Source organism: Canis lupus, chromosome X (assembly GCF_003254725.2).
Source record: "Canis lupus dingo isolate Sandy chromosome X, ASM325472v2, whole genome shotgun sequence".
Taxonomy (NCBI): Eukaryota; Metazoa; Chordata; class Mammalia; order Carnivora; family Canidae; genus Canis; species Canis lupus.
In genome coordinates this window covers 54848507-54865766 of record NC_064281.1, presented here as the reverse complement: position 1 = coordinate 54865766, position 17260 = coordinate 54848507, and the positions used below count along the sequence as shown (strand labels likewise).

The following is a 17260-nucleotide window of genomic DNA, read 5'->3' as shown; positions in this document are numbered from 1 at the left end:
TAATGTAGTCCCAAGTCCTGTAGTTTATTTTTGCTTTTGTTTCCCTGACCTTAGGAAACATCTAGAAAAATGTTGTTATGGCTGATGTCAGAGAAAGTACTGTCTGTGTTCTCTTCTAGGATATTTTTTTAAAGAATTTATTTATTTGAGAGAGAGAAAAAGCACAAGTGGGCAGGAGGGGCAGAAAGAGAGGAGAAGCAGACTCTCTGCTGAACACAGAGCCCAATATGCGGCTCGATCCCAGCTCCCTGGGATCATGACCTGAGCCAAAGGCAGACACTTAACCAACTGAGCCACCCAGGTGCCCCTCTTCCAGGATTTTTATGATTTTAGGTCTCACATTTAGGTCTTTAATCCATTTTGAATTTAATTTTGTGTATGGTGTTAGACACTGGTCCAGTTTCATTCTTCTATATGTGGCTGTCCAGTTTTCCCAGCACTGTTTATTGAAAATACTTTTTTCCCCATTGTATATTCTTACTTCCTTTGTCATAGGTTAGTTGACCATATAATCGTGGCTTTATTTCTGGGGTCCCTATTCTGCTCCATTGATCTATGTGTCCCTTTTTAAATTAAAAATCAGTAAGGAAAAGATTACCAGCCCCAGAAAAAGGGCAAAACTATGACTAGGTAAGCTACAAAAGACTTTCAGTTGGCTAATAAACACATACAAAAGTTGTTCAATCACAGAATTAATCAAGGAAATTATGTAAACGAAAATTTTTGTTGTTAAAATCAGATGAAAATGGAGAGGTTTTCACTAAATTAGAGGGTGTGCTTGGGAAAATATGAAAAATATAGAAGGTAACCAGTCAAAGGAATACTCAGTCAGGAGTGAGTGCCCCTGGCTTCTATTCTCATCTGTGCCACAAACACACGATGTGGTCCTGGGTAGATGACACTGAATCTCTTGGCCTCAGTTTCCTTAGAAGGAGGTTTCTAGAGATTTCCACCTCTGTAATGGCAGTATGAGAATCTGAATGGACATGTTCCTGAGGAAAAGAACCATACTGGTGGAAATTATAGAAAAAAACAACTAGGGGAGCCTGGGTGGCTCAGTTGGTTAAGTGTCTGACTCTTGATTTCGACTCAGGTCATGATCTCAGGGTCATGAGCTTGAGCCCCAGGTCAGGCTCCTTACTAAGCAGGGAGACTGCTTGAGGATTCTCTCCCTTTGCCCCTCCCCTCGCCTGCTCACTCTCTCTGTGAGTGAAACAAACAAAACAAAAATAAATAAATAAAACAAACAAAATAAATAAATAACAAACAAACAAAAATAAATAAATCTTCAAAAAAAGAAAAAGAAAGAAAAACAACTATTTAAAGTCTTTGGAAATTATTTTAAGAACATATAGAAAATGAAAAAGATCTATTCAAGAAAATCTGTTAAATCTTAGTAAGAACCTTGAGAGTTGGTGCTACTTGAGCCATGACCCACTCGCTCCCTGCCCCACCCCCAGCTCAGCATGATGGAAGCTCCACTCCAGGAAACTGGCCAAGGAAATAATATTCCCACTCCCCTAAGCCTCCCAGTCAAAGGATATGATGTCCCACAAAGAACAGCAGGCTGCCAGCACTTATTATCCCACCTTCAGCTCCAAGGTACAGAGGCTAAATTTTTGGCAAGTATGGCCAAAAGAGTGAGGCCTCCCTTCCTTTTCCCAGCCCCACTTATAGGGCAAAGGATCTACCTCAGGCAAGTCAGACCACTGGGGCCCTTGCCCCAGCTAACTCTTAGGGCAGAGGTTCCCCACCCAAAGAGGCAAGCCAAACACCAGAGACTACCACCTTACCCAATACTCTGCTCTAAGAGCAGGTATATCACTCAGTAGAAAGGGGTCCACTGTCCCCCTCCTCAAAGCTCTGTAGCAGGAGCTCGGAGATTCTTCCCCCAGGTAAGGGCAGTCTATAAGAATAGAGGCTGTGTCCTGAGATTAACATAAGAAGCTTCACATGAGGGGAACAGACTTTGCCACAAAAAGGAGTGAATTACTGGCACATGCTACATACAACATGGATGGATCTTGAAAGCATTACGCTAAGTGAAAGAAAGACACTGGTTATAAAGGACTACATACTGTGTGACTCTGTTTATCTGAAATGTCCAGAATAGGCCAGTCCATAAGAGAGAGAAATTAGATTAGTGGTTGCCCAGGGGTGTAGGGGGAGTTTTAGGAGATATGGGAACTGACTAATGGGTATGGGATTCCCTCTAAAGGGGATAAAAGTGTTCTAAAATTAATTGTGGCAATGATTACAGAACTCTGTGAATATGCTAAAAACCATTGAATCATGCACTTTAAATAGGTAAATTGTATGGCACATGAATTATATCTCAATAAAACTGATGTACACAATAATCACTTCAGGAACCCTGAGGAGAGAACCTAAAAAGACAGGCATTTGTGTTCCTAACACCTACAGTTTTGTTAGAGATATATATGACTGCTGTATTTATTAATATTGTTGAGAACAGAAGAAACTAGCTTCAATTATGAGCCCCAGAAAGAGCCGATACCTCTGTTTACCATCATTGACTTGTATTTCACCTAGGCCAGTCTGTGTCACTTTGGGGTGAGTACTGCATGATGCATTACTTTGTTCAAGATTGATTCTCCCAAGCAATGCTGGACATGAGGGCAGCTAATACAAAGGAAAATAAAGCTCCTGTGGTGTTTCCTAGTTCATTGAATGGCACCATCATTCTTCCAGTTGCTCAAGCCAGACATCTAAGAATCATCCCCCATTTCTAGTATATAACGAAGTCCTGTCAATTCTGACTCCTAAATATCTCAGATTCATTCACCTCTTCCCATCTTCCACCATCACCAAATTAGTTCAAGTTATCATCTTTACCTCAGCTACTGCAGGAAACATTAAGCTGGTCTCCTTTCATCTCTTGCTCTCTTACATACTTTTCTCCATCCAGTGACCAGAATGATGTTTTAAATTTTCAAAACTGTAACCCCGCTTAATCTTCTGTAGTTTCTCATTGCTCTTAAAGACCAAAATTCCAGGGGCACCTGGATGGCTCGGTGGTTGAACATCTGCCTTTGGCTCAGGTCATGATCCCAGGGTCCTGGGATTGAGTCTCGCATCGGGCTTCCAGTGGGGAGCCTGCTTCTCCCTCTATCTATGTCTCCACCCCTCTCTGTGTGTCTCTCATGAATAAATACATATCTTTTTTTAAAAAAGACCAAAATTTTGAATGCGGCCTACAAGGCTCTGCTTCCCTGTCTGTTCTTATCTCGATTCACTCTTTCCCTCACTCTCTGCCTTGTTAGCCACACTGTATTCAGCAGTGTTATGAGTTACCATTACCAACTGCTAGACAAACCTAATGGCTTCTTTCTTTACCCTGGCCTTCATTATTGACCACTGCTTCTTCACTGAAATTCTTTGTCCTTTATTTTCACACTGCTCTTCTGTGTTATCTTTTCACTCATACCACCCAACTGTGAACATTTCCATTATTCTTCACTCTTCTGTTCTCTATAATTCTGTCTTTCAAGTGAATTGATACATTTCAAGTATTACCTAAGTTCCAGTCCATATCTGCAACAGCCTACCTATCTTCCAAATGATATACATACCCTGGATGAAGCACAGTCACATGACTTCTTTTCTTTAAAACTTTCTAAAACACTTAATGAACTAATGTGCATCAAACTGCCCCAAGAGGATATATGTAGAATGCAGCATGTCCGAGACATATTTGACAACAGAACCCTGTTGTTACTGACCATCTGTTTTTCATGACACTAATGTTCTGAGGAAAAGCACTTAGGAAATACTTAGGTAGCCCTATCCTACATTTCTGGTCCTATTTCCCACTAATTTCCCTACATAAACTGCCTGCTTAGGCCAAACAAGTATTAGCCCCCACTCCAATCCCCCAAGACATGCACAACCTCAAGCACAGTCCAGGTCTTTATTTGTTCTGTTTTGCCCACATGGAATCCCTTCTCTCTTTCTCTCTCTCTCTCTCTCTCTCTCTCTCTCTATATATATATATATATATATATATATATATGGAGATTTATATATATATATATGGAGATTTATATATATATATAATTTGTATTGAGATATAATTCATATAGCATAAAACCCACAATTTTAAAGTCTATAGTTCAGTGGTTCTTAGTATGATTTCTCTCTGCCCTTGTCCTTGACAAGCACCAATCTGCTTCTCTTGCATTTGCCTTCTGTGGAGATTCCATATACTCTCTGTATATCTGAATCCTACTCATCTACCCTAAGGCCATGTTTGTTTGTTCAGTCATTTGTTCATCCATTTGGTTGAAATCACAACACTGTCAGACACTGTGCCAAGCTGTGACTATACAAAGATAGATGCCGTGGTACCTTCAAGGAACTCCCTGCCCTAGTGGAGGAGACAGACAATACGATATTATAAAGTGCTGTGGTAGTGCTATGAACAAAGGGCCATAGGAACAAAGTGGTGTGGATAATAAATGGTGGAGGGGGGCAGGGAATGTCTCATGGAGGAGGGAGACTTTGGTTGTTGATTCATTTGCTCATTCATTCATTCATGCATTGATGACATAAATTCAACCATCTGGCAGAGGAGATAAATATGTAAACACTGTCAAAGCAATGTGATAGAAGTTGTATTAGAGGAACATAAAGCTTGCTATGGGAGCAGAGAGAAAGGAGTACCTAACTCTGCTTGTGAATTTGAAGAAAATGTAGATGTTTACCAAGTAGACAGGGACAGGGATGGCATTTCAAGCAGAGACTAGACTTCCTCTGACTGTACCAGTCTAATGCTCATTTTTTAAAAACTGAATTAGAGTACCTAATGCCTCTGTCACTCTGACTAGCCCTTAATCACATACCTTGTATGGTCCTCTTTGTACATTGGATGCCTTGTCTCCCCAAAGGCAACTACGTGTCCTTTAGTATAAGAGCTTTGTCCCTCTTAACACCCTCCTTCTCAGAGTGTTTAATGCAGTGATTTCCATAGACCCAAATGAGTAAAAGAATTTCAGCTGAGATGTCATTGACACTCCCAAGAAACTGCAGCCCAAGTCTTCTATCACATTTCCCCCTTCTGGGGCCTGTTGTATAGATGAAGGGCTTTAACCTGGATTGAGCACATGAATGCTGCCTTTGTGGTCCATCTCCTATATAAGAACTTGGAAAGTAGCTCCTCAGACTAATCCCTTTCACTATTGCAAAATCTTATGATCAGCCATGTTAAATACTATGCTTAGGTGAAGGGACCATCTTAGAAATGGGCCCTTTTGTTCATAGCTAAGTACAAATTGTCAACACAAAAGACTAATATTTTGTTTAAATTACAATTGGTTGACTTTAAATAAAACCAATTACCCTCCAAAATCAGTTTTCACCTTAAAAGCAAAAACTGAGATTTCCCGGAGAAGGAATTCTGCCTTGAGACTGTAACATTAAAATCCTGCCGGAGTCTCCAGGCTGCTGGCTTGCCCTACAGATTTCAGACTCAAGATTACAACATCAACTCTTACCTGAATATACAGCCTGCTGGCCTCCCCTACAGATTTCCAACTTGCCAGTCCCCACAATTGTGTGAGCCAATTCCTTAAAATAATGATATATGTAACATCTAAAGACGAATATAATTTCTATTCTAAATACACACTGATTAAGGTCAAGGAAATGAACAGATTCAATAAAAACTACTTCTTGACAAGCTTCTCTGAGAAGTAGAGATAGATACTGGGGAGATAATTGACTGAGGACAGCACTAAGGGGAGCCCCAAACATGATACAGGGTTTTCTCCTATGTCAGGGAGACCGATACTCAGTCCAGGCGGGCCTCAGTGCTTTCTCAGTTTAAATATCACTTCATGAGGTCTTGCTCTGGAGCATTCTACAGCTGACAAACCTTCAAGATGCTCTTCTCCTACTCTCAAGGAGCTCTGGCTCCTTCCCTGGTGTTAGCAGAGTACCCATTGTTTGTTTAATAATAATGGGACACAGCAGTAATATAGTCAATGCTACAAGGACTGTGACAGTAATAACTGTAAACCCACTGTTCTTGGATTTCAGAAAGGCTACCCAGAAACAGAGATTCTCTGGCTGATGATCAAGTCCTGGAATACTGGAATATTTATGTATGGCAGGAACAAGTATGTATCTGCAGAAAAATGGTGTGGCCTAGCATTGCGTTTTCTTGACCGCCTTGGCTCCCTCAAGAGAAGCTATGAAACTCAGGTAAGGAAGGGAAAGGGCTACAGGTGGATGGTATGACACGGAGGGGAAGAGAGGTTCTATCTGGGCAACCAGTTATAACTCAGTCCTTCCTTCCTTGGCTGGAAAATGATTCTGATCATTGTTCCTCTCAGTAATTCCATAGAACTGCAAGACTTAGAGGACTGTATACAGTAATGCCCTAGAGTGAAAACTAGGAAGGATGGTAAACAGGGGGGAGCCTAGGAATATCAAATGGAATCTAAGAAGAATGCCAAGATAGAGCTCTGGAAAGATGCATCACTATCAATGCCAGTGCAAGTAGGGAAGGACTAGATACTGTGCAAACAGTGACTGTTTATGAAGGCATTTTCTCCAGGAAGTAGTCTGAGTTGCAGACTTCTGGGCCACTGGCTAACCAGGAGATGCTTAGTGGGGGCGGGGGGGAGTCTTGCCACCAAATAAGAGCAAAGGATATTTTACATGTTAAGCTCCTGCTCCCTTATAATAGCTGCCTGGCCTAGTAAATGGACCTAGTGCAATGAGGGTCCCTCTTCCTTAAGAATCTGGAATACTGTGCCACATTTCCTTTTTTATCAGGAAATCTATTTGCTGTTCTCTTTCCCAGATGAATATTCTGTATAGTGAGCTGGTGGAAGCATTAGATAGAAAGAAGGGTTCACTTTTTAATGAAGAGTGAGAAGTGCTGGAACATGGAATATGAGCAAGCAAGCTGACAACAGCCTGCAAAGGATGCATGGTCCGGAGACACTGAATATTTAAATTCTTGCCAGACTTCCTCCTGAGCTTTTGTTTGTTTTCTCAGGCCCCATTTTCATGTTGTTTAAATGACACTTTCTAAAATTAAAGCATTTTGACTTTTACTGCGGTGACCAGCTCATTTCTGGGGGACAAATAAATTTTCCAAGGTGCTAAGGATGTTATATATTGAAAGAGCCCACATGAGAGCAATATGACTCATGCCCCGTGTGAACAGAAGGAAATGTTCATCCGAGTCCAACACAGGTTGCGTTTCATTCCAGAAGTGCTCAAATTCCCACTACCTGAAGATAACAGAACCATGGACTCTTCATCAGAAGGTGGACCTGAGTCACTATTGGGCCCAGGGTTGATCAGACTCATAAACTGGCTTGATGACCTCACTTGATGAGAATGGGTTGTCCAGTCTCTGTCAGAGTATATCCTATGACAGAGAACTCGCAAGATAGCTCAATCCATCTTTTTTGCCCTCTGGTAAAAAGCCCTTCCTCAAACTGAACAGAAATTTGTCTCCCTGTAGTAATCTGCTCTCCCTGTCCCAGATGCCCTGTGGGGAACTGAAGACAGAAGTCAGGCTCCTTCCTGTCCTCCTGGCTTTTTCTTCTGGTCGGACATCCCTAGACCCCTCAGCTGTTCCTCATCTGATACAGGCCCCTCACCCTCCAGGAGCCAATTCCCATGTTCCAGTGAGGTCTGATCCATGTAGAGGTCAGCAGCCTCATTCTGGCTAGACTTACAGTAGTGTACTATGAGATCACCTCGGCTCCCCCCCCCCCCGCCAGTTGATTTGTATTAACATTGTTTAAGTTTTGATTTCGAAATAGTTTCAACTTACAGAAAAGATGCAGATAAGCACAAAGAACTGCATACACCCTTCACCCAGCTTCCCTGTGTCAACATTTCACCACATTGCTTTATCATTCTCTTTGTGTTTCTTTCTAAACCATTTGAGATTAATTTACAGACATCTTGCTCTGTTGCCCCTTAATACCTCAGTGTATTTCTTAGAAACAAGGATATTTTCCTACAGGACCATAGCTGAACCGTCAAAATTAGGAAATTAACAATGATGCAATTCTACCATCTAATCTACAGACCCCAGTCAGATCTCACCGATTGTCCTAATACAGCCCTTCCTAAGTTCAGAATCCTAAATTGCATTGAGTTGTCTCTTTCATCTCCTACAAACAGAAATAGTTTCTCATTCTCTCCTTCTCTCTCATGACCTTGACATTTCTGAAGAGCACAAGCTAATTACTTTGTAGCATGAACCTCAGCTCTGGTCTGTTTCTAATGATTAGATTCAGTCTATGCATTTTTGGAAGGTCTGCAACAAAATTGTTGTTTTTCTTGACGCATTGTACCAACAGGCACACAATGTCAATCTGCCCCTTACTGGTTAAGGTTAAGGTGGCAACCTTAGTAATTAATAAGTAATTCTGAAATACATTGTGGAAGATAATTTGAGGCTGGATTTTCTTTCCTCATTAAACTTCTAAACCTCATAAACCTTCTAAACGTCTAAACCTCATTAAACTTCCTAGTTGTAGCACCCGTTGATGAGTCTTGCCTGAATCCATTTTTTACCATGATGATTGCTAAATGTTGATTTTTTAAATTTCCATCATTCCCACTTCATTTATTAATGGGTGGTTGTTAGGTGGAACATTTTCTTCTCCCCCACTTATTGTTCATATTTTTAAATGTTTTTTAAGATTTTATTTATTTATTCATGAGAGACACAGGGAGAGAGGCAGAGACATAGGCAGCGGGAGAAGCAGGCTCCCTGCAGGGAGCCCTATGTGGGACTTGATCCTGGATCCTCTTGAGCCAAAGGCAGATGCTCAACCGCTGAGCCACCCAGGCATCCCCTTTTTAAATGTCTTAACACAGACTGATAGATTTCTATTTTATTCAAAAAAATATAATCCACTGTATCATTTTTTAAGAAACTTTATTTTCTGTCAGCCTTAATTCCATTTTGTTTGCCTTTGTGGAAGAGCAACTTAAGACCACTCCGTGATTGTTCCTACCTATTCAGTGGCCTGAGGAGTGGGAGCTGTGGACCAGACTTCAGTAGGCAACTTCTGAATAAGCACAGAGGGCATCTGCATGTCTTCAGACCAGTCTGCGACTTCAGGCTGAGTAGCAGTGAATTCAGGAACTAGAACCATCCATTCACCTTGAAATTCCTGTATAGCCTTTTCAGTGGTGGCCTGTTCTTCCTTTTCAGTCTCTTCAGGATCTCTGTAGAGGTAGAGATCAGGCCTGACCTCCCATAGGTGTTCACAGGAGATGGTGCCATGCATGCACAGAACTTCTGTATCATTATTTTGCTGCTCAAAGCTGGCTCCTATGACCTTTTGACATGTCCCCCACCATTTTTTGAGCACTTCCTTGCTTTGTGTCACAGTAAGATGTTCCAGGCTCTTGTTGCACTTTCCCTGCCCCGGCACTGGAATCAGTAACTTCTCCAAAGATTTCTGGTTCCTTTTAATGGAGAATGGTATGGTAGCCAGTGCCCAAGTTCTGGGGCACTCATTATTCAGTCATCATTGTTTCTAGGTCCTCTCGGTGGACAGAGCTAGGAAGTAGTATCCAGAGATCTTTATTTTTTAAGTCTTCCGTACACCCAGCGTGGAGCTCAAACTCATGACCTTGAGATCAAAAATTGCATATTCAAAAAAAAAATTGCATATTCTACTAAGCCAGCCAGGCGCCCCCCCCTCCCAGGAGCTAGGAGATAACTGTGCATCTGTGTATATACACATACACATATATGTGCATATCTATAGATACATAGATATAGATAGAGTTGACCCTGGATAGAGGGTGTCAATCCCTGAGCAAAAACCCACATACAATTTTTTGACTCCTTAAAATTTCACTACTACGTGTATATGTATGTATACACACACATGTAAAACAGAGTTAATACTGGGTGCCTGGGTGGCTCGGTCGGTTAAGCAGCTACTTCTTGGTTTCAGCGCGGATGGTGATCTCGAGGTCCTGGGAATGAGCCCTGCTTCAGATTCTCTCTCCCTCTGCCCCTCCCACTCATGCACATGCTATCTCACTCAAATAAATAAATAAATCTTTTTTAAAAAAACCTGAATTCATACTGATACCTCCATGTATCAATCCAACACCAGAGAATTTGTCCTAGCCTTCTTTCCCTTCCATATTTGCAACTCTCTCTTCCAACATTAAGAAGCCTGGCTCCTGTGAACCTCAGATATCCACGTATGTGCTCAATCTCCCTGTTTGAGAACACACTCCTAGCTGTGTGGCTGTCTCCAGTCCTAATCCTTCAGGCCTGACCATGAGGGCTGCCCCTTTGACAAGCCCTGGAAAACACACCAACCAAGCCACTGGCTAAGCCCACCACCTAGCTAGCAAGGGCATTGAGTTCCTAGCTGAGTCCCTGCCAAGGGGGAAGGGCAAGGGACCACAGTTTGTATTTAAGCAGGCATTTCATATTATTGACTTACTGGTTACTCTCCCTCGCCTTTACCTTAGCTTATTCCTACTTAGCTTTGAGAAGTCAGCTCAAGTGTCAGTTCCTCAGAGAAACCTTCCCTGACCAGGCCAGGTTCTTTTCTCGTATGCTCTCCTAGCGCTCGTTTTTATTTTATTTTATTTGAGAGAAAGAGTGAGCATGAGAAAGAGCATGAGCAGGGGGGGAGGGGCAGAGGGAGAAGCAGGCTCCCCACTGAGCTGAGCAGGGAACCCAATATGGGGCTCAATCCCGGGACCCTGGATTCATGACCTGTACTGAAAAGGCAGACGCTTAACCAACTGAGCCACCCAGGCGCCCCTAGCACTTGATTTTATTCATCACAGTTTGTCAATATATATTTGTGGACTAAATTTGATTAATAACTGTCTCTTCCGATAGTGTTTAAGTTCCAGAAAGGCAGATGTGTCCTGGTTTTCCAGGATATACCACTGTATATCCCTAGCACAGTACCTGGCACTTTCAGTAGACAGTTGTTGAAAGAATGAATGAAAACTTTTTTCATACGTTCCTGCCATTAATTAATGTCTTGCTGTACTTCCAAGTTTTTTCATCTGAGTGCATTCATCTATTAAATTTCTCTTGCCAGTTCTTTTTGGGTAGAGTCTATCTGTATTATGTCATTATCCCTCTCAGACTTACCTTATCTGCATATTTGGTCAGCATGCCATCTAATGTGTTTATCCAAGTAAATGATAAAACATCCTGAATAGGAGAGGGTGGAGACAAAGCTTGGTAACAGGCCTTGCAGTCTTACCTCCAAGTTTATTCATTCACGCAACAAATACTTTCTGAGCACTTTCTACCATGTATGTACTGGGCGCTACGATAGGTGCTGGGGATAAAGTGAACAAGATAAAGGGCAAAGTCTATTGTGATGAGCTTACCTCACATTACAGCAGGGGTGACAGCAAACTAGTACATAAATAACATTCATCCACTAATTAGCAGACTTTGGGATGACCATTCACCCATTCAATAACTGTACTGTCTACGGTTCCCAAACTTTTTCACGAGGATATCAAGAGTGACTTTGTCCATCAGTGCCTTACTGGAATCCAGATACACTACATCTACAATGTTCCCCTGCTTTACTCATTTATTTACATTACTAAGCTCACTTCCTAGTCTGTCTTGAGCTATCCTTAAATAAAGGGCTTTCTAAACCTTTTGTGATCACCTGCTCCCTTCTAGGTGGCATGCAAGCCATCCCTTCCCATAATGTATTCTAGAAACTTGCCTGTGATTAAGATGAAACCTGTCTAAAGCTCGTGATGCCTACTATCTTACCTTTAAAAAGGAGTATATGTCCTTTTCTAGGTGTCCAGAATATTTCGTATTCCCCCTTGGCTCCACAAAGGTTACAACATGTCATCTACAGGTTCCTCTCAACATCCTGAAATATAGTTTGTCTGGGTCAAGGGACTCAAAATCATTTAAAGCACCTTGATGCTTTTTTAGAACTTGTGCAGTTACTCTGATACTTCCCTCTGAGTAATGTCTGCTTGACTCTTTCCAGGTTAATGGACAGAGTTTGTAGGGTAGAGCAGACCCAAAGCAAAGTAGGAGTTCAAGAGGTCTTCTTTATCTTTGTTGTCTGTTCATTTCATTTTTGATTTTATACCTTGTGGCACTACTGAAATTCCTTCTGCATGTGCCTGTTATTTTAAAAACTAATTTTAGTTAAAACATATTATCTGCCCCAACTTGCAGACTTCAAAGGCCTTCTTCATTTGCGTTTTGATGCAAACAAAAGTGAAAACAGCCTCTTTTCTTACTCCTAGAATTAGTTCATTTTGGGTCAGGCCTTCCTGATAGGATTTTTGGCAGTTCTGTGTTACTCTTTCATATTCAGCATTGGTTAGATGCCCTTCTTTCCACCTTTGTCATGGCTCATCATCAAAGATCAAAGAATTCTCTGTGCATTTACATCATTTTCTTTAGATACCTTTCCTTTTATTTCTTCATTAAAATATTTCACAATTACTTGGTCAGAATTTAGTTTCTAGGAGCCTCTCACCCTTTTAGAAGGATAGCCAAACAGAAAGTGCCAGAAAACTAACAAGTAATGCATACCTGCTAGATGCTAAGCACTTCACATGTGCTATCTCACCTAATTGTCATAGCAAGCCCAGGAAGTAGGCAGTGGCCTTCTATTATTGTGCCTTCCTTCTCTCTTTCTCCCTCCCTCCCTTGTCATTTCTGCAGAAAACTGAAGCTCAGAAAGTTTAAGTAACTTAACCAAGGTCACACAGCTGGAAGAAGGCAGAATTGTGATTTACAGGTAGATCTATTTGGACCACTGCTTTTTCTTTGCCCTCGTGCTACCTTTCTTTTCTCTAAGCCCTTTGAGGTCTGCCTTTTTAAGTTCTAGGGCAAAATGCCTTGCTGTGTTCAGCTTATGCTCTGGCAAACTCTGAGCTTTTTAGGTTGCCGTTCAAATTTCCACTTCACCAATCAGTTCTTCATTACCAGTTAGAATTGGGACCTGAAGAACAAACAATCCCTCTTGAGGCAGTGGCTCTCTTCAGGCGGCAGCCATGGCGGGCCAAGAGGATCCGGTGCAGCGGGAGATTCACCAGGACTGGGCGAACCGGGAATACATTGAGGTCATCACCAGCAGCATCAAGAAGATCGCGGACTTTCTCAACTCCTTCGATATGTCTTGTCGTTCAAGACTTGCAACACTAAACGAGAAATTGACAGCCCTCGAGCGGAGAATAGAGTACATTGAAGCACGGGTGACAAAAGGTGAGACCCTCACCTAGAACTATGCCATGCTGCTGCTGGGAAGTTGCTTTATGGAACACAGGCCGACGTGGGAAAGGCCCCAGCAGCCTCAGCTCCTTCCTCTCTTCTTAAAGAGCAACAGGGCTTATTCTTGTTTTTCTTTTTTCAAAAGTGTGGCCTTTGGGCTCTGCCATGTACATCGACGTGTGATGTGGCATGTGGGAAGAAGTCCAGGGGAACTCTTGGAACCAACATTAGGCATTTTACCTTTTGAGTAACGTTTTGTAGAACTGTTCATCATTGTATTTGAAGCGCTCAGAGCCAGATGCCTGGGACTCTTTGTTAAGGTCCTCTCCATCTCTCTCTCTCAGACTTTCCTTACAGCTCTCATTGCCTCTGCATTGATTCTATAAACAGTCTTTGTCTCCTTTCCACCTTTGGCACGGGGGGTGGGAGGCAGTCCTGGCTGAGACACTTACGCCCCGGCAAGGTGGCCATCAGAGAATGTCGTTGCTAACCTACCAGTTTCTTGTCCTTTGGGGGAGGTCAAGGCCGGGCCTCCACTTGGCTTGAAGCGTCATTTTCAAAATTTTCTTTCTGTCACTTGGGGTATCTTTGCCTCTCATATTTCCCTAATAAACTCCTCAACTTTAAAAAAAAAAAAAAAAAAAAAAAAAAAAAAAAAAAAAAAAAACAATCCCTCTTGATTTCTTTACTTTCAGAGGGGTAGTATTGTCAGCAATACAAGCAGATAATTTCTAAATGTTCTGCCTTTAGGCAAATGAAACTTATGACAACTCTGGACAAAGTCCCTCATTGCTGCGAGACCTTGCCCTGTGCCATTTTTGTGCTCTGCACCAGGAATACATCAACTTCCCCCATTCTGTAGGCTGCTGTGTGATGTATTTACACTGTATTCCACCTGTTCTCTTCTTTTAACGTCACCAAAACTGTTGCAGGCGCTGTCCTCGTGTTTGTGGATTTCTATGAAGATAGCACTATGTCACCTCCCATCCTCAAGGCCATCCTTCTTCTTTCTTTAAAGAAAAGATTTAGGGACGCCTGTGTGGCTCAGTGGTTGAGTGTCTGCCTTCGGCTCAGGGCGTGATTCTGGGATCCGGGATCGAGTTCCACGTCGGGCTCCTTGCGGGGAGACTGCTTCTCCCTCTGCCTGTGTGTCTCTCATGAATAAATAAATAAAATCTTTTAAAAGATAATGAAGACTTGAATGGGAACAATGGCTGCAAAAACAGTGATGGTGAATGTGAGGACTACTACAGGTGCATACTCTGAGAGGATGCTGAGGTTTCAGTTCTGGGTGGGAGAATGTTTTAACAGCATCAGATAGGGCAGGCAGGTTGATGAGTAAATAAAAGATTTATTTATTTTAGAGAGAGAGAGTGGGGGGAGGGGCAGGAGGAGAGGGAGGGAGAGAGAATCCCAAGCAGACTCCCTGCAGAGCACAGAGTCTGATACAAGGCTAAATCCTATGACCCTAAGATCAGGGTCTGAGCTGAAACTAAGAGTCAAATGCTCACTGACTGAGCCACCAGGCACCCCAAGGCCATCGCTCTTCATAAGAATGTGCTCCTCCTGGTGCCAAATTCCAGTTGTAAGTTTCATTCCTCCAAGTCTTAATGAGTTAAAATTCCAAGTTTACTTCATAATGTTAGGTTGAGCCATATGAAGCTGCCATTTTTATAGGCCCAAGGTGGTAGAATATTGGCAATTTCATATCATTCAAGCCAACACATATGCTGTACCTTGATGCAGAAATACCTTAAGCCGTAAGTTCGGTATATGGCTCTTTTCACAGATGGACTCTTCTGTGACTGAAAGGGCAACTCTTACAGCAGTGTTCTTGTACTTGATATCATCCATAGTAATTGATTTTATAATACTATCAGGACATTTTTCTGCTTTCCCCTCCATTTTCTTTTTTTTAATAATAAATTTATTTTGTATTGGTGTTCAATTTGCCAACATACAGAATAACACCCAGTGCTCATCCCGTCAAGTGCCCCCCTCAGTGCCTGCCACCCAGTCACCCCCACCTCCTGCCCTCCTCCCCTTCCACCACCCCTAGTTTATTTCCCAGAGTTAGGAGTCTTCCATGTTCTGTCTCCCTTTCTGATATTTCCTACCCATTTCTTCTCCCTTCCCCTCTATTCCCTTTCACTATTATTTATATTCCCCAAATGAATGAAACCATATAGTGTTTGTCCTTCTCCGATTGACTTACTTCACTCAGCATAATACCCTCCAGTTCCATCCACGTCGAAGCAAATGGTGGGTATTTGTCGTTTCTAATGGCTGAGTAATATTCCATTGTATACATAAACCACATCTTCTTTATCCATTCATCTTTCGATGGACACCGAGGCTCCTTCCACAGTTGGGCTATTGTGGCCATTGCTGCTAGAAACATCGGGGTGCAGGTGTCCCGGCATTTCACTGCATCTGTATCTTTGGAGTAAATCCCCAGCAGTGCAATTGCTGGGTCGTAGGGCAGGTCTATTTTTAACTCTTTGAGGAACCTCCACACAGTTCTCCAGAGTGGCTGCACCAGTTCACATTCCCACCAACAGCGCAAGAGGGTTCCCCTTTTCTCCTCATCCTCTCCAACATTTGTGGTTTCCTGCCTTGTTAATTTTCCCCATTCTCACTGGTGTGAGGTGGTATCTCATTGTGGTTTTGATTTGTATTTCCCTGATGGCAAGTGATGCAGAGCATTTTCTCATGTGCATGTTGGCCATGTCTATGTCTTCCTCTGTGAGATTTCTCTTCATGTCTTTTGCCCATTTCATGATTGGATTGTTTGTTTCTTTGGTGCTGAGTTTCATAAGTTCTTTATAGATCTTGGAAACTAGCCCTTTATCTGATAGGTCATTTGCAAATATCTGCTCCCATTCTGTAGGTTGTCTTTTAGTTTTGTTGACTGTATCCTTTGCTGTGCAAAAGCTTCTTATCTTGATGAAGTCCCAATAGTTCATTTTTGCTTTTGTTTCTTTTGCCTTCGTGGATGTATCTTGCAAGAAGTTTCTGTGGCCAAGTTCAAAAAGGGTGTTGCCTGTGTTCTCCTCTAGGATTTTGATGGAATCTTGTCTCACATTTAGATCTTTCATCGATTTTGAGTTTATCTTTGTGTATGGTGCAAGAGAGTGGTCTAGTTTCATTCTTCTGCATGTGGATGTCCAATTTTCCCAGCACCATTTATTGAAGAGACTGTCTTTCTTCCAGTGGATAGTCTTTCCTCCTTTGTCGAATATTAGTTGACCATAAAGTTGAGGGTCCACTTCTCGATTCTCTATTCTGTTCTTTCCCCTCCATTTTTGATTTCAAGTTCTCTTAAGCAGATCGCAAGGCTCTGGGTAAACATATTTTTTAGTTATCGTAGAGAACTCTGTCCATAGCCAAGAGCCCAACAATCTAGTATTTTAAACTCTGGTCCAGACAAATCCTATTCTAAAATCCCATCTCTACAGGCCGCCATTTCCTCTTCCACATATTCTTTTCTATTCCAAAGTACCAGTTTTCTTTTGTAAGAAGAAAACACCACATGGTCCCCCAAGTCCTTGAATTTTCTGCCCATAGCTGCATAGTCCTTGAAGATGATGTCCATGTCTCCTTTGGTGGATGGGCTCCTCACCCTTACGGGGGGTGGGGGGATACCTGTTAGATTAAGAGGTGGAGGAAGGTCAGGGGTGCCTGGTTGGCTCAGTTGGGAGAACATGCAACTCTTGATCTCAGGGTTGTGAGTTAGAGCACCATGCTGGGTATAGAGATTAAATAAAATATTTAAAAAATAAGAAGTGAGACAGGTGGAAATGGCCAGCATTTGTTTGATGTGATGGCTTTCCCAAGCTCTCTGTTAAGCTGCAATGAGAATACATGCTCAAAGAAAATCTTCCTATGGCCCCTCCATATTGTCAATGGGGAAGCCACATATTCATTCATCTGTTTGTTCATTTATTCATTCAGCTTTTCATTCATTCATCTGTCCAACCAAGCAATGACTATTTGTGGTCTGGACCC

At 42.1% G+C, this 17260-nt stretch overlaps 2 protein-coding genes across 7 annotated transcripts in view; both read left to right on the top strand.

Annotated features, from left to right (window-relative positions):
• TEX11 (testis expressed 11) overlaps positions 1 to 7082 on the top strand; it is a 311535-nt gene extending 304453 nt beyond the window's left edge. For 5 of the 6 annotated variants that reach the window (XM_025466112.3, XM_049107547.1, XM_025466111.3 and 2 more), the window contains 2 exons: positions 6058 to 6222; positions 6827 to 7082. In XM_025466112.3, coding sequence (XP_025321897.1) covers positions 6058 to 6222; positions 6827 to 6898 — 237 coding nt within the window. In that variant the 3' untranslated portion in view covers positions 6899 to 7082. Of the gene's footprint in view, positions 1 to 6057; positions 6223 to 6798 lie in introns of all 6 variants that reach the window. The other variant, XM_025466113.3, reaches the window with a different exon arrangement.
• A 5929-nt stretch (positions 7083 to 13011) lies between these two features.
• On the top strand, positions 13012 to 13833 carry LOC112671807 (probable protein BRICK1). Its single transcript, XM_025466110.3, has one exon. It carries the CDS (start codon positions 13036 to 13038, stop codon positions 13261 to 13263), a length of 228 nt encoding a protein of 75 aa, XP_025321895.1. The 5' UTR covers positions 13012 to 13035; the 3' UTR covers positions 13264 to 13833.
• The last annotated feature ends 3427 nt before the right edge of the window (positions 13834 to 17260 follow it).